Raw genomic sequence first — 20,392 nt, 5'->3', positions numbered from 1 at the left:
GATTGGAGGCGGCGCTTTGAGCGACGCGCAAAGCGACCAATGAGCTGCGACAGACGCCGAAGGCGGAAGAGAGTCGTGTTTATTGAGCGCCCCCCGGCCCGCTCCCGCTCCCGGTCCCGGCTCCCTCAGCCATCCGGCGGCGCCGGCCTCCGCGGGGCAGCGAGGAGCTTGCGAACCGGCGAGTCCTCCAGGCGCTGGAAGGTCCGTGTCGCTAGAAGAGAGGGGCACAGAGAGGCCGTCAGCCCCCGGTTGGGGAGTAACGGTCCCGGTAACGGTCCCGGTAACGGTCCCGGGGGGATCGGCGCTTACCCAGGTGCTGCGACAGTCCCCGCAGGTACTGGTGGCCGTCCTCACCGAAAGCCCGCAGCAGCTCCACCGCCTGCCGCAGTTCGTCGAGCTGCGAAAGGCCGCGGGGCTCAGCGAGGAGGGGCGGGAAGGGGCACGGGGCGCGGCGCGGGGCAGCGCGCAACTCACCGCCAGCTCCACGCACTTCAGGACCTCGCCCTGCGCCTCCAGGATCTCCCGGTAGTTGGGTTTGCTGCTCAGGACCCGGGCCTGAGACGTCTCCAGGTAGTTCGGAGGCTCTGCGTGTCCTGGATTAGCCTTGCACTCCTCCAGCTGCCTGGAAAAAAAAAAGGCGGTAGCGTCGTGCGCTGCCTGCGGCATCGCTCGGAGCAGGCTTCTGCGTTTCTTTTTCTGCCAGAAAGTTCTCGGGTGCCACTGCACGTAACAAGCCGCACCTGGCCATTTCTTCAGCGCCTTTCTGGTAGCGCTGTAAGAGCTCGTCCCAAGCCCGACATTCAGCAGAAAACCTAGGGAGAGAAGAAAAGAGGTCTGCACGCGACCGGTGTTCCCTTTGTAAGGTTAAATTACAACACTCGCCCTCAGAAAGCAGGGCCGGAGAACTAAACACACCACAAACGCAACCCTAACCCTCTATGAAAACCCGTTTTGGTCTTTATACAGTCTCAGAGCGCACACAGCCCACCTTACCTGGCGATATGCTCCTTGGCTTGGGCCACTGACTCGTCTGAAATGGAATCCAATGAACCCCTAAAGCAGAGAAGTGCAACACCAGTACGATATACAGAGATAAAACACTTGTGTATCGTCACAGAGGGCTCGGGTGACTGCTTAGCGCTTACACAGCAATGCTTTAAACTGCACAGCATGAAAGAGAAAAGCCTCTTGGACCTCCTCAAGGAAAATAACACCCCTGTAAATATTCACCGGACTGTTTGCTCGGCCATGTCATTGCCCCCCAGGAAGCCTGGCACCCACAGGCAACAGGTTGTTCGCTGTTTGCAAACTGAGACGTCTGGGCAGGGCCACGAGGTAAAAACAGAAAAATAATAAACTAGAGATGAGCCAGGCGAGTCCTTACATTTCAGTCTTCTCTATGCAGGTCTTCAGTGTTCCGTCTAGTTTCAGTTTCTCTATGTATCGCTTCAGGTCTTCTGAAACCGAGTTGACTGGAGAGGAAAACAAAGTAAGATGGAACAGCGCTTGTACCTACAGAATTCGTAATACCGAAAAGCAAAGCTGCTACCTAACCTGCACAATACCAGCCTGATTCCTCGTCAGGAGGCATTCTAGTTATTACTCATACTGCCTCTAAAGGAGTAACTCATCTCTGGGACCATAGTTCAGTGTGTCCATTTGTCTTTACCCCCAAAAAACCGTGGTCATGCGCTGGATCTTACAAAGACCATCATTCAGGTAATTTTGGCAGCACCTGACCTCTCCAACCCCTCCTCTCAAAGACATCTGGTTTCATCTCAAGAGAATGCCAGCGAAGGGTAAGTATTTAAAACCTTGGGATTACCCCTGTTTTGTGATGCACATAGTGCAACTTACCGTTAGCTTTGAAAGCCTCAGGACTAAAACCCTCTGTCTGCTTCAAGACGTGTTCAAGTTTCTGCGCAGAAAACTACGAGAACAGAGAAAAGGTCTCAGCGCCCTTTAATGTGCCATATGACAAAGTTAAACAGGTCACCCCTAAGCTCTGTATGCTGTATGACTGCTCTTTTTTTACCCCCTTAAACACCTGCGTAAGGTTAGACCTTCTGCTGTAAGCTTGCAGGATGACTCGTTACTGAAGGACAAAGGAGAGCCTCCTTCCCTGCCCCTACCTCACGGCTCAGTTACAGGAATCAGAATGTCAGAGAAAGTCAAGAGAAGAATAACGCACTTCCACAACAGAGAAGCTTACCTGGAAACTGGACAGCAACAGCATAGAAAGCCGATCCGTCTCTGGCAGATCAAGGCTAATTGACTCGCACAATTCTGAAAAATAAAATTTAGGAACAACTTTACACCAAGCCACAAGCAGCCGAAATCATTCCACAAGACGCTTGTTGTACATGTGTGCCATCTGCAGGACACAGAAGGGGAAGGGAAAAGAGGCAGAAAGACCTCCTAGCCAGAAAAATCCTCCTTAAGGCTCAGCCATAGAAGTAAAAAGGCAGAGACTGCAAACAGGGGTTTACAGAACCCATTAGCACAGCAACCCCCTTTTAACTTCAAGTACCCGGACCTCAGAGACCATTGCCAACACAGCCACAGGCTAGTAGCTTGGAATAATGCAATTACTCTGTAATTACAGTAAAAACCATTCCATGAAATCAAATTTCAACTTGCAGCAGGCCACCGCATGAGTTTTTCGAGAGAGTTCAATAAAGGGAGGCAGAAGAGCATTACCAGTGACATCCTGGTGAAAAGGAGGCAGAGATTTCCGACGTTTTGTCCCCTTCAGGCTTGAACGACGCCAAGAGCGACGCTTGGCTTGAGGACTGACAAGGAGCGGGCTTTTCCTGGGGCTTGGACTTCCATAGGATCTTTTCCTTGTACCTGCTCCAGCGTTCACAAGGGAACTAACGTTCTCCTTGCTCATAGCAATTACATCAGGTGCCTTTACGGGTTGCTCAGCATCCCCTTTCTTTTCTGCGGGGTCAAGTTCTGAGAAAAACGCGCACGATCACCACATTGCTAACGCCAGCAGGAGAAGGACAGAGAGAAACGGGCTTTTCCTGGGGGTTTAAACGTACAGGGCCTCGCTCAGAGCAGCAGCAGTGCGGCGTGTGAGGGTTAGATCAGCACCTTTTCCTCACAGCACCCCAGGACTGCTGCTGCCCGCGGCCTCCCCTACCTGGCACAGCACCGTCAGCCGCACAGGGGGCTCCACCGGGGGATGCCTGAGGGAAAAACGGTCCCGCAAACGTTACCACACGCTGCGGGGCGGCCCCGCCGCCCCCTCAGGCCGCCCCCGCATCCCTCCAGCGCTCACCTCCTGCCCCGCCGCCCGCTGCGGCATCTCCTCGGACCTGCAAGAACGCTGCGGTCAGGCTCACGGCGGCCGTGCCCCTCTGCCCACCCCTCAAAACCCCCGGTCCCGGTCCCGGTCCCGTCACTCACCGGCACCGGGCGGGCTCCGCCGTCCGCGCCAACATGGCGGCCCCCGCTGCCCGCCGTTGGGCGCGGGGCACGTCGGGAAATGGCGGCGCCCTGAGGAGGGCGCATGCGCGGGAGCTTCCCTCAGCGTCCTCCCGCCCCCCCCCCCCCAGCCCCTCACGGAAAGGCGGGAAAGAGGAAAAATAAAAAAAATAATAATAATAATAAAAAAAAAGGCTTTGGAAGTTTATTATCTTTGATAAAATCTCAACTGAAAGTGGTGGTCTTTGTATTAACAGCGGCAGAAATGCACAGAACCAAGGGGGGGGGGGGGGGAGGCGGTTTTACACTAGACATTAAATTAGGATTAGGGGTGACACAGGATGGAAGGGGCTACCCGAGAGCCAAGTCCAGTGAGAGTTTTGGTAAAGCAACGTTCTGATTAATCAGCTCAGAATGAAGTCTAGGTAAGAAAAGCTTATTTTCCTATACAAAATTACAATACAGAGAACGCATACAATTACAATACAGGGGGGTTTAATTGTTAGTATCTATCAGCTAGAACAGAAATCTCAGAGTAAAAAACTTTATGGAAATTAAAATAAGTCAATTTTCTTAAGCTGTAAAACTTGAGACAAACGCCAAGTTCTAGAAGAGACACTTTCAGATTCTTACCATAAAATTGATATTTAAAAAAATGAATTTGGTTAGGAAAATGAAGCAAGTTCTTTTAAAACAATTTCACATCCCAATGGGCATAAGTAAAAAGAACTCAACTGCGTGAGGCTGAGAGGTAGAGAGGTATCATTGTAATCACAATCTTCTATTGGTTCCAGGGTTTTTCTGAGGTAATTAGCTGTGTGTCAAGTTGTATAAACAAGAGTATTGGCAAAAGAGCAACATTGACAAATTACACTAATGACCTCTTTCCTCTCATCAATAGGTCCTAAAAACTTAATTAGACGCATCCGAATTAACACTTCCAGGATCTCCAGCAGGTGAAGTGATTGATGAAGGGGTGGTAGCATCCTGCCAGCTGCCATTAGCCTGAAGGTAAAACAAACATCATTTCATTAGATCTTTTAAGAAACTACTTGCAGACAATAAAGTATGCCTTCATATGCTTAAACCTTACAAGTAACAGTGCTTATGAAATCAAATAGTTGTTATTTCCTGGCAAAGAAGGCAAAGAACAGTCCAGGAACGTCCCATAACACCTCCTCCCCGCCCCACCCCGATTTTACAGTAGCATTCTTACTGCCATCTGTTTGTGGCAAGAATAAACCGAAAACTTCTACTTTCAGCTTTTTCCTGTCCCCACAACAGACATCTCAGGGGGTAGGAAATGAAGTTAATGTTTATTTACAGATCAGTAGCCAATCTCAGGCATGAGTTTTGTTTCTACTAGAGTAATATTTGAGTACATCTTACATCTATGCGCTGCGTCGTGTACAAAGGATTCCCCACAATTGTGTCATATCTTCCTGTCTGGTGTATGACATGATGCAAGGAATCCATCTATAACAAGATCCCACAGAATAACAACAATAAGAGAGAAAAAAAAAAAGTCAAGTCAAAGAAATGAAGTATTATGAGTGGGATTACCTATTTTATTTTAAAACTTTGAAGTTTTCTTTGCAGCTTCTTGCTATTAACTGAGCTATACTTAACTAGGTCATTAAACAGAATTAGAACCTGGTATCAAGCCTACTGTCACATACAGCTTTTCATAGAACAACTAGGGTTCCTGTGAGAGGAACAAATTCTGTGCAGTTCCAGTGCATTTAGGAATTCATAAGAAAGCTTACAGTGCATCTGACAATACCATTAATCAGAAAAACAACAATGCTACACAAAGTTCTACGTATACAGAGCAAGACTGACTCTAAAATAAGGACAAACCAGTTCAGTAATGTAAATTTGAAGGATGGAAGAATACCCGTAGGTTAATTTAGATCTTACTCATTTTAAAGGGTCTGGCTGAAACAGAAAACATACATTTGAGCAGGTTTGTTTCTTGACTCATTTCAGCATTTTGACTCTAGTCACTTCTTGCATTCTGGTCAGTGCTAGCTAGAGAACCAAAAATCCATCCTTATCTGATATTAAGAGAATCTAGTTTTAAAAAACCTGCTTACCTGCGACTGCACATTGCCTCCCACTGGGGAGCTCTGGTAGGAAGTCAATGACTGCAAGTTTATAAACGAATCTCCGGAATTTGTCATCTTAAAAGAGCCAGAGGAAGCTTAAGAAAAAAACAAACAAACAAAAACCACTTTGTAATGCAAAAGCATAGATACTGTAGTACTCCTAGAAAAACTAAGTTTAACGGAAAAAGAAATCCTGTGACAGGTTCAAAAAACAATAGCTCATGGTACTTGTCATCACAGGAAATAATTAGAGACTTTTCAAGCAGACACTCTCCTCACTAGCACTCTCGCTTACCTGAATTTGGTGTAGATGGAGAATTTGCCTGGTTGCCTTGAGCCACAACATTTGTTGCATCTACAGCTGTTTTTGCAGCATAAATATTGGCTTCTTCTTGGAACTTCCCCATGTTTTTTTTGTATCGAATTCTTTTGTTACCAAACCAGTTGGAAACCTGGAGACATATATCCCTGTTAGCATTCGATCAAACTAATACATTTACACTGTATTCACAAGTTACTCAAAGGCAGCATTTTAAAGCAGGCTTCAAGCAGAAAACGCACCCTACTAATCCCTTCAGAATAACCTAAATGCTGTGTACTATTTCACAGCAGTGAGTGAAGCCTCTTGCTAGCTACTGGGGACAAAACAACACTATTTAAGAAAAGAAGTCACTTAATTTAACTCCAGATAAAATCCTTCATACCTGTGAAACTGTGATGCCACCTTTCTTTGCTAGCTCTTCTTTGGCCTCTTCACTGGGGTAAGGATTACTCAGATGCGAATAGAAGTATTCATTCAGTACTTCTGTTGCCTGTTTGCTGAAGTTACGTCGTTTACGCCTATCAAAAGAGCACAATTATTCCTACTTAGACCGCGTGACAGAGTAGACCTGACAGAGAACAACAAGCCAGTGGTCTACTCCAAAATATATCCCATTTGAAGGAGAACATAAGAATTGCACGGAATTAATCAGATGTTAATGTCAAAGTAAGCATACTTTAGCAGGCAGAACAGGTGGCAAGTTGTCAATACTTAAACTAAGTCAACACTGGGAATGACAGACTCAAGGCTCCTTATGCAGTCATTGGCATCGAGCAACAAAGAAAGTCCAGACTTAAACATCTGTTATCGCTAGATTGTGTTTTCACAGTACCTTGCATCAAGAAACCGTGAACGCAGGATCATTACTGCCTCGCACGTGCTCTGCTTCAGTTGCATCTGGATGGTGCTGAATTTGCCATGGATTATGTTCACCATGCGCTCTATTTCTTTTGGCGAAATTGGTCTTGTTCTACTCTGTTCCCTAAGCAGGTTCATAACGTGGGTAGTAAACTCACTGCAGGCCTGAAAATAAATACATTTGTATCGACAAACAATAAAATACCCCGGAATTAATTTCCCCAACAAGAATACATATCCAAAAACTTTAGAGGAGTTTCCATGTTTCAGTTTTACTTTTATTTACTCTTACAAAACGCTGCAACAAAGATAAACGAGACATTTATTATCTTTAGTTTGATGTCCAGTCCCTCTATCTTCACCTTACTTCTGTAACACTGAGATAAGTTTTCAACCGAATTTGATATCCTTGCATTCATCTGAATTTATTATGCTTCCTGTTCTGTTCTTAAAACCAACACCAAAGGAAAAAACGGTTATTTTTAATTGAGATGATAAAAACTCTTCCATGCAGAAAGATCACCTGTTCATATTTCTCTAGCTCAGAGTGGTATATCTGTCGGATCTGTGACAGCTTGGCCCTGTAGTCAGAGTGTTCAATGCTATTGTCATTTGGACAGCCACCTGATGTTGCTGCTACAGCCATTGGTCCTCCTCTTCCTCTTTTCTCGGGCCCGGAGACACCCTCTGCCAGCAACATGTTATCTAGTCTCATTAGTTGAGCATCGGGGGGATCTTCTTCCTGAATACCACGAATACTTAACACTAGATAAATATAAAGAGGGAATCAAAAGATTATTTCTGAAACAGGAAAGAGCATCCACTTCAGATCTGGTAGAGCATTTAAACACCCTTCACAGGCTTTAGAGGACTTCTTGAGGTCAAGGGAAAAAAAGGAAGCAGTAACGAAGCCAGGAGACAGCACATCAGAAGAAAACATCGGTCAGATCGAGAGACATGAAATCACAAGGCGAGTTTTCCAACGCATGCAGATAATAAGACTACTCGGGGTCCTACTAGTTTACACTCCATCCACATTTAGAAATTGTTTTAGAGCTCACGGACTAGCATGCCTGGCAACCTGTAAAAATTAGGAGATTTTTACAGAGCAGCTCACCACCTATCAGCCTGCTGCCTGGCTGCTTGCACGGTCCTCAGCAGTAATCGGTACTGGATTATGAAGACAGACCGCAGTAGGTGGACAAAAGGCCTGAACCACTACAGCTGCTACATTTCCAAGTCCAGGAGCTGAAAAGAATACCACGCCACTGTAAGGTCCTGCTGAAATCTGTCCACAGGGGACAAGTTTGACCTGGGCTGCTTAATAGGCCAAGGACACAATTATAGCGTACAACAACAGACTACGTTTTGTCCTATTAAAATCTGAAAAAATAAGAAAATATGGACGAGAAGCCAGTTTCATTATGCTTATATCCAACAAAGCCAGACTCTGTGCTCAGATTACTCAAGATTGATTCTGAGCAAATTTGTTTTGAAAACTGAATTTCCCAGTTTTTGACAATTTATCATGAACTCCCTTAAAAAAAACCAAAAACTCATGAGATACTGAGTCAATTCAGAAAACGCCAAGAGCTCTTTGCCTTTTAATTGGATTTTAATTGCTAGACAATTTTAGTTTAACGAACAGTTGGTCTTAATCTTGTGAAGCTACAAAACTCAAATGACCTTTTCCAAATTTTAATCAGCAGGTTAACAGGAATATTTTATTCCCTACCAAAGCTAAGCACAAAACATCTCTTGTTATGCATAGATGCCAGTATGAGGGCACGAGAACAATGTATATGTACAGAGACATTTAACATAGGCATTTATAGTAATATTCAGCATTTTATAGGCAAACTAGCACATTTTAAAAAAAAGCAATGCGTCAGGTGCACAACTTTGAACGCACAAACAATCTGAACTTACAATCACATTGCTGAACATGATTTTTTATATTGATAAATATATTATATGATAAAATATTATCATATTTTGCAGGCCATACAGAAATTACTACACAGTTCTGAAGAAAAGAGAGCATTTGGGGTGGCTGCAGATCTTCTCTCTGTCACAACAATCAAGGTCTTCTCCAGGACGCCCCCGAGCTCTTTGCAACCAGAACAAGGTAAAGCAAAAGCAGCTAAAATGTAGCACAAGGGATGGCCGCTAAATATAACTGTTGAACTCCAGTTACAACAACAAGGGAGGTGTCCTGGTTTTGGCTGGGATAGAGTCAGTTTTCTTCACAATATCTGGCACGGCCCTGTGTTTTGGACTTGGAAGGAAAATCGTGTTGATATATATTGTTGACCCAAACTGACCAAAGGGGGGCTGCTGTTGCTCGTAGACTGGCTGGGCATCAGTCAGCTGGGTGTGTTTTACATCGCTTGGTTTGGTTTTGTGTTTTTTTCCCCCATTTCTTCCCCCCATCCCTTTTCTTTCTTATTAACCTTTCTTTATCTCAACCCATGAGCTCTCACACTTTTCCCTGTTTCAGTTCCCTCCTCCATCTCACTGGGGGGCACTGAGCAAGTGGCTGTGCGGTACTCAGCAACCTGCCAGGTTAAACCACAACAGGAGGGGCCTGTTAAATATGTAAAACGTTAGTTGATTTTCTAACCATTATGTAATTAAAATGAGAATATCTTAAAAATAATAGCAGACCATCTACAGCATAAACCCGATGGTACCGAATGAACAGGAAACAAAACAGAGAAAGGGCTCTTTTTTCCAGAAGGCCTTGGCACAGCAGAGAATGCTCCTTGTTTTTTGTTTTATTTTTTGACAAAACCCACTTTAAACTGTTTGGACTGGCAAGTGTAAGTCTGGAGGAACGGGTATTTTGGTGTCATGTTCTTATTTGAATGCGTTTCTGCCAAACACCTTTTTATGCACATTATGATGCATATCAGCATACCTCATGTTGAAGTCAAGCTCCCAGCTGCAGCTTAATTTTATGTCACTTGTCTAATTATGGTAATTAGACATTAGTTATCATCAATTACACATAAGCTCATCTCAAGTTGACTGCTGAAAAGCATGTATAAAGCACTTCCATAATCTCAAGGGAAGAATCCGGTTGGCTGGAAGAATCTGGTTAAGCAGCAAGAAACTAGAGAGGAGTTAACTACCACTAACATGCTGTAAACTGCATTTGCAACCCAGTAGTTCAAGGGTTTATTGAATGAACTCCTTCAAAGATGAACAGACCTAAGGATCGATGAATGCAAGCAGCTCAGCTCTGTCCGACCCACTCTCTCGGGTTGATTTCAAACTTTTTTTGGCATAACCGCATCTTAATTTGCCTGACAGATAAAATACAAGTTCTACAGAAATCATTAGCACAGATACTGTCTTTAAAGTAATGCCATCATCTCCTGGAATGGATACCTTGTGCTTGAACTTTATCTTTACCCCTAGCATCTTCACCCAGTGATAGTATTTGTACAGATCATAACTTACATGAGATTCAGTCAAAACTACCTAGTCAGTGAATTCATAACCGTGTTTGCTGCGTGCAGCAGCTGATTCTAATTTCCAAGTACAAGAGCTGCAGTCACTTGTCTACCAACCTCCCAGAGTTGATAATCTCAACAAAGTGACGAAACGGGAGAGTAAAGCCTTTGCCACTGTAGGAATGCCGTGCTCACACCAGCTTCTGCAAGTCTCTTTCGACAGCCTAGCAAGAACAATGCCAGAAGTACGCGCTGTACCAGCAAGCAGTTTGTCAAGGGAGCTTCCTCTGCCCTGTGAGCTTTTGGCATGCTCTGCAGGTCAGGCATCACCCCCTTTCTGCACACAGTCCTGATAGATGGCAAACTCCTGCTGGCATTGTGGCTTCTGTAAAAACTAGACTGGATTAAACAATAAGGATTCCAAAAGGAGAGAGCTTACCACTTTTAACCACGCACCCTAATCGACAGACTTGTTAAACACGCGTGTCCTTACCTACTGATTATTTTCTACTGACTCACAATGCTTAGAAGGCCAGAAAGAAAACTTCCCACTCTCAGCAGCCTTCTGACCATCAGATTTTTGAAGTTCCCACACCACTTTAAGAACATAGCATATGACAGCTCTTTATTAATACTCAGAGCTTTGAGTCAAGACGCTAAAACACTGGAGCATGGGTACAGCAAAAGCATCAGGAAAAAAATAGCTGCTCCCAGCAGCTCTGGCAAAGGCACAAAGAAGCTCAGTAACTATGTAATTCTTTGGCTGCCTTTAAATACAAGCTTTGAGAAAATACAAATTATCCATTTTATTTCCTACCTGTTGAGAGGACAGCTGAACACTGGGTTTGCCCTTCCACTAAACCAGTTACTGCACAGTTAGTGTTTTATGAAGTCCTCGTGTAATGGTACGTTTAAATATTTCACAATATTTCACTTTTATGAATGCCTAAGAAAACCCTAGACTGGATCAAAACGCCTGAAGAGTCGCTCCTGTCACAAGCACTAATATAATATTGTGCATTCTCTTGCACATCACCTACCAGATATTCATCAAATATGTAAAATAATTATACTAAGCAAAATGAAATTCCCGTCATTTCTAATTAATCTTTAATTAAAACACATCACAACCTAAGGTGCTGAAGCCTCACTCAGTATGCAAATGCAATCATTACAATATATTTACATATCATTAATTAAAGATTTGCAGTTCTGTAATGAACTGTACAAGATCAGTGGTACCAAAATAAGTGATGCACACTTTGCTTAGACTTGCTTTCCTTTCCAGGTTTTCCTTCAAAGAGCAAATAATGCAGAAGAGCAAGATGAATGCATCTAGCGGGTATAGAATATACTAAGTCAAAACCAAAAATTGTCATCTTAGGGCCAGAAATGAACAGCCCATGCTGTATTTAGCAGAAAATACCTACGCAGAGTGCAAAGAAGTAGGCAGCTGGGTCCCATGTTGGCCGCCATTAGTTTGCTTTTGATTTTTGCTTGTTTCTTTTTTCAGTGAAAGCACACGAACGCGCCTCGCCAGCACAGCACCAGCGGTGCAAGCAGACAGCACCTTGCACTAATGCTGCGCGTGTCCAGTTCCACAGACCTGCGTGCCTCCTCCTCGATGGCTCAGTTTTCCCCCCAAATGATCCTATCACCTATGTTACACCTGCAAACATTTATCCTATAAATACTGCTAAATACTGACTTGTGATGTTTTATTCAAGGCGAAGGGTTTCCTCCATTTGGCATTCCATGCAGCAAATCAGACTGTTAGGTGAGAAGGCAGCTTTTTTTTTAGTAGCAGGTCACCTTAAAACTGGCTTAAACCATCACAAACCCCTTCCAAACCACTTCTCAGTGCTAGCATAACCCCGCACACACATTACCAAACAGATTTTTCATCCAGCAGCCACAAGAACAATCTTCAGGCATACTAAACACCGCGTTTTTCAGTCAGTTAGGATACCGGCTTCCCAAGAATCCCAGCACAGAGAATGACAGCGCTGTTGGTTCAGCTGGTCTCAAGGCATTGTAACAGGAGAGCACTTTCTCAAAATTCAAGGCAGTCTTGCTCACTCAGAGAGAGGCAGGGGGAGAGAGAGAGAGAGGAAAGCGAATTGAAACAGAAGACAAAAGCCAGCAGGGCTCCGAGTGCTGAGGAACAAGGCACAGCTACGTAAGAATGTCAACAAACCCAGCAACAAAGAGAAAGCGTGTTCTTCGGACACACCGTTTGCCAAGTTTTATGACCGAATCAAAAGGTACCCATTGAACGAACCGAGCCGAGCGCCAGCACATTCAAAGGAAGGCCAGCGGATTGTAGCTAGCAACGGCAACAAAAAAAAAAGAGAAAGAAAAGGCAAGGGGAGGCACGGAATGTGTTTGTGGAGTACCACAGGTCAGAAATACAGAATCTGGGTCCCACTGTGCAGCGTGTTCCACAAAAGTGCGCAGAAACACACTTTCCCTGTGCCAAAGGGCAGCAAGCCCCATCACAGCCCAGCATTCCCTTAGCACAGTACAGCCAAGACCTCCAAAATGTAACATTCAGCACCGAAAGCATGCATCTTCCACACTACAGACATTTAATTCTGATTTTTATTACAGAGTTAGGCCATGCTTGAATTCAGATAGCTTGAATCATATATCTGAAGCGTAACCCAACCAGCAGCACACCAAAGCCCTATTTGCTGCATAGATTAAAAATGCTCCTGCTTCTGTGAGTTCCCAAAAAAAAAAACCTAAGTAGGATTTATTGGATTAGATGCCTCTTCAAATAGCTCCATATGCTCCAGGCATACATAGTTAAGACCTACCTGAAAACAAAATACCCATTTTCCCCATAACTGAATAGTTTAAAATGAAAAAATATATAAATATATAATTTTAGAGGAAAAAATAGGGCTTGAACAATTACAAAATGTGGCCAAATCCGAGTCATTTGTATTTTTTTTATTTAATATACTGCTGTTGGGCAGAATTTTTCAGCACCTTTCAGCTGGCTGCCCCTTGCAAAGGCGTACGGCTTATCCTGAGCTATTGTGAATGATACTAGCACTCCAACAAAGGACGAAAAGAAAGATGGGGGGGAGGAACATGTTTTAAACTGATTTCAGAGCTAGAAAAGAAGCTTGTGTGCCTGGGTCACAAAGAAAGCCCAAAACCTTGTGCTACAGTATGTCCAGGCTTTTGTTTGCTTGAAGCCGTAACATCTGCTCCCCATAATTTAAATAAGGAATAGACAGACCATCAGACATTCAAAAACCTATGAGACCAAAACAAATCCAGCATAACCGGGATATCAGAGCCTGTTCCTGCAAGTGCATTTAGCTCAGAGAAGTCACAGCTTCAATCAATAAAGCCCAGAAGGCAGCTTTCAACGTAGAAAGGAAAATCAGATGAAAGACCCTCTTTTAAGGATACCGGCACTCAAAGTACAGACAGAAAAGCAGATCCAGACAGCACACTCACACTTATTCCTCCGTTTTTCTTCCGAAACAAACTGCTACCGTGAGAATGGGATATATGCAACCAAACCCTAAAAAGGGGACATCAACGTCTGCCTCAAAGCTGCCTCGGATGACAAGGGCAGCACAGAGGACGTAACCGTATGGTCTTTATTTGGCGGCGTTACGAAATGTACTGCAAGGTGCAATACACTTTTAGAAGAAATAATGCAAACACAGGTTGAGGTTGTCAAGCATCAATACAGCTAGAAGCTGAAAAAGCACCAGTTTAGTTGCAGATAATGAAAACAGATATTTTCTTTTAAAAAAATCAAAGTTCACTACACCTTACAGAAATTAGATATTCAAGCAACATTGCTTAAGAGGTTATGTATGAGTGTACACTGAGTGATCCAAAATTGAAATCCGTTTGCTCCCGATGCTTCTGCTCTTCAAAAAGACAGTTGCATGATACACCCAACAATTCCACTTCCCGCCACTTCTGTGTTTTCCAGTATCCCAAAGCTTTCTCTCTTACTGTCTCCTTTCCTCTGTAATACAATTATTTGTCAACTTAGAACTCTTACTACCACTGCAGCTTTGGTACCAATTCCTTAAAGGAAAAAAAAAAAAAAGCACAACAGCACAGTAACATTATTCAGGACAGCCCAGGTATTTTGCCAGGTATCAAAAAAGAAAAAAAAAAATCTATAGATTTCCTCCCTCAGCACAAGCAAAACACTTGTGCAAAACAAACAAACAAACATTGTTTTCTCCAAATGAAAACACTAACAGCATTATGAAAAACAAATCAAAACAATTCCCAGCTTGCAGAACACTATTAATCCCCAAAATAGCCTTCAGTAGTAGAACCAATAAGGGAAAATCTGGGCCACATTAAACAAGAGCAAAGCTAATCACTGACTGTTGGTTGGGTTGGGTTTTTTTTTTTGCAAGTTGAAACCAGAAGAGACACCAACGCACCTGTTTTTTCCTTGATCTCACACAGCACGCTGAAAAGAGCAGGCTTCATTCTGTGGCAGTTCAAGGCATGTTTTCTGAAATGAAAGAAGAAAGAGTGAGTGAATGCCAACAGGAAACACAGAGAAGATGCCAAGGCTTGCAGAGAACTGGATCGTGCTTCAGTAATAGCAGGTTAGCGTACAAGATTAAGAAGTACATTTGCAAGTTCTGGTGATATATTTCATTTAAGTGCTATACTCATTCATCACGGGGAGCAAGCTGTCATGAAAACACACAGGCCTTTAAATTCAGAATTTTGCACAGCTTATATGAACCATAAGCAACTTCAGCTCTACCAAAAGAGTATTTTATGTGGGGGCAAGAAGTGCAGTCTTCACAGAATTACATCCCTTGCTTAGTTGAAAACAAACGTGAAGTGTGGAGAGCAGCACATAAGAGAGGAAGCTGAAGTTGCTCACAAAGGGTGAGCAGCATTTTCCACAGATACCGGCTGTTATCAATTTTAAACAGCAGCCAGCAGGTAGGTGCCTCGCTTGGTTAGTGCCTTGCTTCCACTAACTGGCAGTGGGAAGAAGTGCCTAGCTGCAACATACGCCTCAGCGAGTCTCTTTTGCTTCTCCTGACCTCTTTTGTACTTCAGAAATAATATTTAAATCACCCTCGCGCCTAGGTTTCAATGCTTTTGACGGTTTTTATATAAACAAATTGGCCTTCGGTCTTGCACATCAGCCAGTTCTCAGGCTATTGGCAAAAGCACAAACACAGGTGCCCAGCTTCAGCTTCCTCACAAGCTTGCACCAATAACATTTACAGCAACTGAACCACCAGTGAACGTCAGAGCACTGGCTTTTAACAAAAACAGCAGAAGCTGAAGTCAATTGGCCGGTTTCGTTCGTTACACGGCCGAAAGAAGCATAAACCCAGTTCATCTATATAGATGTTTGATAATATCAACCCAAAGACAAACAGCCTGAGAACAAAGGCAGCTGAGAAGACAGCCTAGTGGAGTCTATTGTCCTTGCCTGATGAGGGAAAAAAAAAAGGGGAGGGGGGTTAGGGGGGGAAGGGAAAGGGAGAGAGAGGGAAAATGAACACTAAGCCTCAAGACTGTACTCTCCACCTGGGTTTAAAAAGCGGTGCTTTACGTACAAGGCAGGAGGGTAGAGATACTAGAGCCAAGAAGCTTCCCAGGAATCACTGCATAATTAATAACGCCTCTAACTCTTGTCAAGAGCTGTAAGTTGATAAGGTAACACGTTTAATAGCAGCGATGAACTTATCCTTGCTACATTAATTTTCTCTAAATCAAACTTTGACCCAAGCTTTCATCTTACGGTTTAAAAATCCGAGTTATGTGCACTGAAAGAACTGAAAGAACTCAGGAGAACCCTCGAACATTCAAACATACATACAAATAATACAAACAAAGTACAGCAACATGCATTTTTAATACAAAAGAATAAATGTAATGCCCGACAAATAAAGCCGTTAATCATAGCAATGCTGTTCCACTGAGGTATGAGAAGTCCCAAATCCCCATTCGTGTCCCTGGAGCAATGGGTTTAAAACCAGGCCCCAGTTTTACTTTCTCAGCATTAAGTCCTCTTAAGGACATGCAGGTTTTCTGAGTAAACCAAACAAACTTCTTGTCCAGAATACAAAAGCCTCTGTTATGCACATAGACATGAAAATATGGTAAAGGCACTGTAAAATTTTGGGGCCTTCAAAGTCTGCCATGCTTCCAGTATATTTTGACTGCATTTTTAAGACAATGAGTGCAGATAAAGTAACATCATTTAAACAAAGTTCAAGCCATTTTTCCAAGCCCGTTCTTCAACTGTTATTTGGATCCGAAGTTCCCGACAAATTTCTTTTGCTCTCAATTGCCTTAAATATGAGGCTGTAAGAGCTGCAATTTTCTTTTATGCTACCTATAGGCCATTCTCCTCCTAGAGAAACTATACGGGAGCTGCACACAGTTACTTCTGAGATCTGGTGCCAGGTAGAAAAGAAAATCATACTTGAGCGTTGGGATGACTTCCTGCATTACCAGTAGTCATATGCTTGACCCAGAGCAAGCACCGCTTTCAGGTGTTATTTCCCTACACCCTGCAGTTGAAAGTTACCTGGAAGAGTTTTCTTTAAGAACAAATGATGACCTTTGTTGAAAGGACCATTTTTGCTTATATTCAGACAACCCACTCGAACCGCCAGGAGCCTAGCATCTGCCTGGGCTGCGTCAGTCACTGACAGCATCCGACAGCAACAGGTGTACCTGAATAGGGCTGAAACTTCAGGCAAAAATAAAAAAATGAAGCCGCTAGTTATCGGCACCATTACAACTGGACTCGATGGGGAAAACTGGGGGCAAGCAGAGAGGGTCAACTGCGCAGAATGCCTGGGCTTCACAGCGGAAAGTCCGAGCAGCACGCGACTGACTGGAAGAGGAGGCCAGAAAACCATGTCGCCGATTTCATAAGCCCGCTCTGTTACAGTCTCCACCTTCTTCCAAACTGCCTCATCATCGGGGCTGCCCACCTCTCGTAACCAGCACACGCCAAGTAAGCAAAGCATGTAATTACACAGCGCCAATCAGGGCCAGACGTACCTCTAGGGCAAAGAGAATACACGAGAAGATGCTGAATTATGGTGATTTCTTTGCAGCACGTTATGTTATTCCCTGCAATTATTTACATCCCAACGAGGTCAACGAGACACTACAGCGTGTCCAGGAAAAGAACGAATACAATTCTTTTCCCTTTTAATGTGGTTCTAGGGAAACTCAGAGCAGCGAGGAGGCGGTGACAGATCTTTGGGTGCAGCTGCCCCCTGGTATCTTGCACCTGCACCGGGCCGGGCTCCCTCCTTCCCTGCCAAGCAAACCGTGATCGAAGCGCCAAGCGCCTCGACACTCAACGGCAGCCACCGCTTCGCCGCTCCAGGTCTTGGTCCCACCATGCAGAACAACCCCAGTTTTACTGGGGGTGGTGGCTACAGTCCGAGTCCGAAGCCCAAACGTGAATTTGTTAGTGGGCTATACTGAAAAGGAAGGGGTCTGAGAAGTAGAAGTGAAGAACCCGCGTGTCCTCCAGGCGCTCCATCCAACTATTCAAGCACATCCCAGCGGAGGAGAAGCAAGGATGCAGGAAGACGTGGGGAACTTTGTGCCTCCGGACCCCGGCTCCCCACCAAAGAGCCTTTAACGCCGACGAGCCCAGCACAGGACCACGGCACATCCCGAGCCGGACGGGACCCCGGAGGAACAGACCCCAAACCCCAGCAGCGTTTCCAGGCGGCGTTCAGCGGCCGTGCCCCCCAAGCTCTCAGACCCAACAGCCCCCCCCTCCGACTCCTATCGCGACATCCCCGACACGACCCAGCGGCCCCCGGCCCCCAGCTGAGTCACGGCACCGGGCTGCGGGGGAAGGCGACCGGCACCCACCCGAGCCCCCCCCACCGCCGTACCGGGGGTGTCGGTGGTGGTGGAACCCCGGGGCCCTCCCCACCCACCGGGGCCGCTCCCTCCCCACCGCCGCCGCCACGGGCCCGCCGCAGGCCCGCGGTACCTGGCCTGGGCCTCGTCCAGGCTCTGGTCGGTGATGGCCATGATCTGCTGCAGGACATCGCCCGTGTCGTGAGGGGCGGGCGGCGGCCCCGGCGGCGGCGCAGCGGCCGGATCCCCGGCGGCGGCGGCGGCGGCGGCTCCTCCGGCGGGCGGGATGCCCCCGGGCAGAGCCACCCCGGCTCCGTGAGCGGCCGCCGCCGCCACCAGCAGCCGCGCCGGGTCCTCCATGGCGGCGGGGCCGGGGCCCCAACGGCTGCCACACAACAGGGCCGCGGCGGCCGCAAGCCCACCCCCGCCGGGCCGCTCCGCCCGCCGCGACGTGGCCCGCCCCTACCGCCGCCCCTCCAACCCCCCCCGGTGGCCGCCGTCCCCTCCCCGGTCGCCGCCGAGCTCCGCCCCGGGCTCCTCCGCCACCGCCTCCCGGCCGGCCTCGTCCTGCGCGACCCCCCCCCGGCGCCATCACGGGGCTGGCCCCTGAGGCCTTGCCTGTCACCGGGCTTCTCCCCGGTGCTGGAGAACGGCAACGGCACCCCGCAGGGCGATGGCCCCTTGTCCCCATCGCCGCTGTCCCCCTCCCCAGTGTCCCCAGCCCCGGTGTCCCCAGCCCCGGTCTCCCCCTCCCCGGTGTCCCCCTCCCCGGTATCCCCCTCCCCGGTGTCCCCAGCCCCGGTGTCCCCAGCCCCGGTATCCCCCTCTCCGGTGTCCCCAGCCCCGGTATCCCCCTCCCTGGTGTCCCCATCGCCGGTGTCCCCCTCCCCGGTGTCCCCAGCCCCAGTTTGGCCTCCCCCCCCAGAGCGCTGTGCAGAGGAAAGGGCTCTGGGGGTGCTGGTTGATGCTCGCCTGACCACGAGCCAGCAGCGTGCCCAGGTGGCCCAGAAGGCCATCCTGGCTTGTACCAGGAATAGTGCGGCCACCAGGAGCAGGGAGGGGATCGTCCCCCTGTGCTCAGCTCTGGTGAGGCCGCACCTCGAGTGCTGGGTTCAGTTTTGGGCCCCTCGCTACCAGAAGGACATCGAGGCGCTGGAGCGTGTCCAGAGAAGGGCTACGAGGCCGGGGAAGGGCCTGGAACGAAGTCCTGTGAGGAGCGGCTGAGGAAACTGAGGGTGTTTGGTGTGGAGAAGAGGAGGCTCAGGGCAGACCTTATTGCTCTCTACAACTCCCTGAAAGGAAGGTGTGGGGAGCTGCGGTCGGCCTCTTCTCACCGGCAACTAGTGATAGGACCAGAGGGAATGGTCCCAGGTTGTGCCAGGGGAGGTTCAGGTTGGAAATTTTGAGAAGTTTCTGCTCAGAAAGAGCGGTCAGGCGTTGGGACGGGTTGCCCAGGGAGGCGGTGGAGTCCCCGTGCCTGGGGGTTCAAGGAAAGGTTGGACGTGGTGCTTGGGGACATGGTTTAGTGGGTGACATTGGTGGTAGGGGGACAGTTGGACCAGATGATCTTGGAGGGCTTTTCCAACCCTTATGATTCTATGATTCTTCGTCAGTGTAGCGATGGCTTAGGCTTTAAACTAAAAGAGGGAAGATGTAGATTAGTCACGAGGAAGAAATCCTTCACCATGAGGGCAGTGAAGTGCTGGAACCAGTCTCCCAAAGGAGCTGCAGATGTCTGGCCGTGCCCACGATCAGGCTGGATGGGGCTTTGAGGGGTCGTGGACGTGGCAGGGCTTGGAATGAATCTTTAAGGTCCCTTCCAACCCAAACCGTTCTGTGCTTTTATGATTCCCCAGAACCTGTCAGGAGCAAATTCATGCCATGTGTCAGTGCAACAATCAACCATTTTACAAAACTATATTCAAATAAGCTGTGGGATTCACCAGCTAAACGTCCCCTAATTTGTCTGGAATCACAGTAAGCAATCTAAACATGCAAATCCGCACTTAAATGGGATGCAAGGATTTTGGAAGTGTTCGAGAGGCATTTGGATAACGCCCTCATTCCTTTAACTTTTGGTTAGCCCTGAAGTGGTGAGGCAGTTGGACTTGGTCTTTGAAGATGCCTTCCATCTGAACTGTCCTATCCTGTCCTGTCCTATCCTTTGCTAAGCTGCCTTGGTTTTCACACACACCTGATGTCAAGCCAAGCATTGAACAAACTATACTTCATCCCGATTCTCCACTGTTTGTACTCAAAAGAGATGAGAATGATTCCGATCAATGTTCATGGAGTCCCATCAGTAAGAATCACAGCTGAGGGAGGAATTAGATTATATATTTTTCCTT

At 46.7% G+C, this 20,392-nt stretch overlaps 2 protein-coding genes across 4 annotated transcripts; both read right to left on the bottom strand.

The window, feature by feature from the left end:
* Positions 1-62: 62 nt before the first annotated feature.
* On the bottom strand, positions 63-3,534 carry DSN1 (DSN1 component of MIS12 kinetochore complex). 3 transcript variants are annotated; one of them, XM_083815096.1, is made up of 12 exons: positions 3,415-3,534; positions 3,287-3,334; positions 3,149-3,194; positions 2,701-2,958; positions 2,213-2,286; positions 1,858-1,930; positions 1,385-1,472; positions 994-1,053; positions 741-812; positions 475-622; positions 310-397; positions 63-211 (listed from the first exon to the last, which is right to left on the bottom strand). In XM_083815096.1, exons 1-12 carry the CDS (start codon positions 3,517-3,519, stop codon positions 126-128), a joined length of 1,146 nt encoding a protein of 381 aa, XP_083671222.1. In that variant the 5' UTR covers positions 3,520-3,534; the 3' UTR covers positions 63-125. The 3 variants fall into 3 exon arrangements, with proteins under 3 accessions (XP_083671222.1, XP_083671223.1, XP_083671224.1); XM_083815097.1 differs by having other exon boundaries at positions 3,287-3,323; positions 3,415-3,523; XM_083815098.1 differs by lacking the exon at positions 3,415-3,534 and having other exon boundaries at positions 2,701-3,029; positions 3,287-3,329.
* Positions 3,535-3,623: 89 nt separating this feature from the next.
* Positions 3,624-18,479, bottom strand: PBX4 (PBX homeobox 4). The gene is made up of 9 exons (XM_083815091.1): positions 18,178-18,479; positions 14,612-14,685; positions 7,244-7,485; positions 6,695-6,885; positions 6,245-6,380; positions 5,836-5,992; positions 5,529-5,635; positions 4,822-4,908; positions 3,624-4,437 (listed from the first exon to the last, which is right to left on the bottom strand). The coding sequence occupies exons 1-9, from the start codon at positions 18,402-18,404 to the stop codon at positions 4,345-4,347; spliced, it is 1,314 nt and encodes a 437-aa protein (XP_083671217.1). The 5' UTR covers positions 18,405-18,479; the 3' UTR covers positions 3,624-4,344.
* Positions 18,480-20,392: the final 1,913 nt, after the last annotated feature.

Source organism: Anser anser (assembly GCF_964211835.1).
Source record: "Anser anser genome assembly, chromosome: 35".
NCBI classification, from domain to species: Eukaryota; Metazoa; Chordata; class Aves; order Anseriformes; family Anatidae; genus Anser; species Anser anser.
The sequence above is the reverse complement of the archived record's forward strand: the minus strand, read 5'-3'. Positions and strand labels throughout refer to the sequence as shown.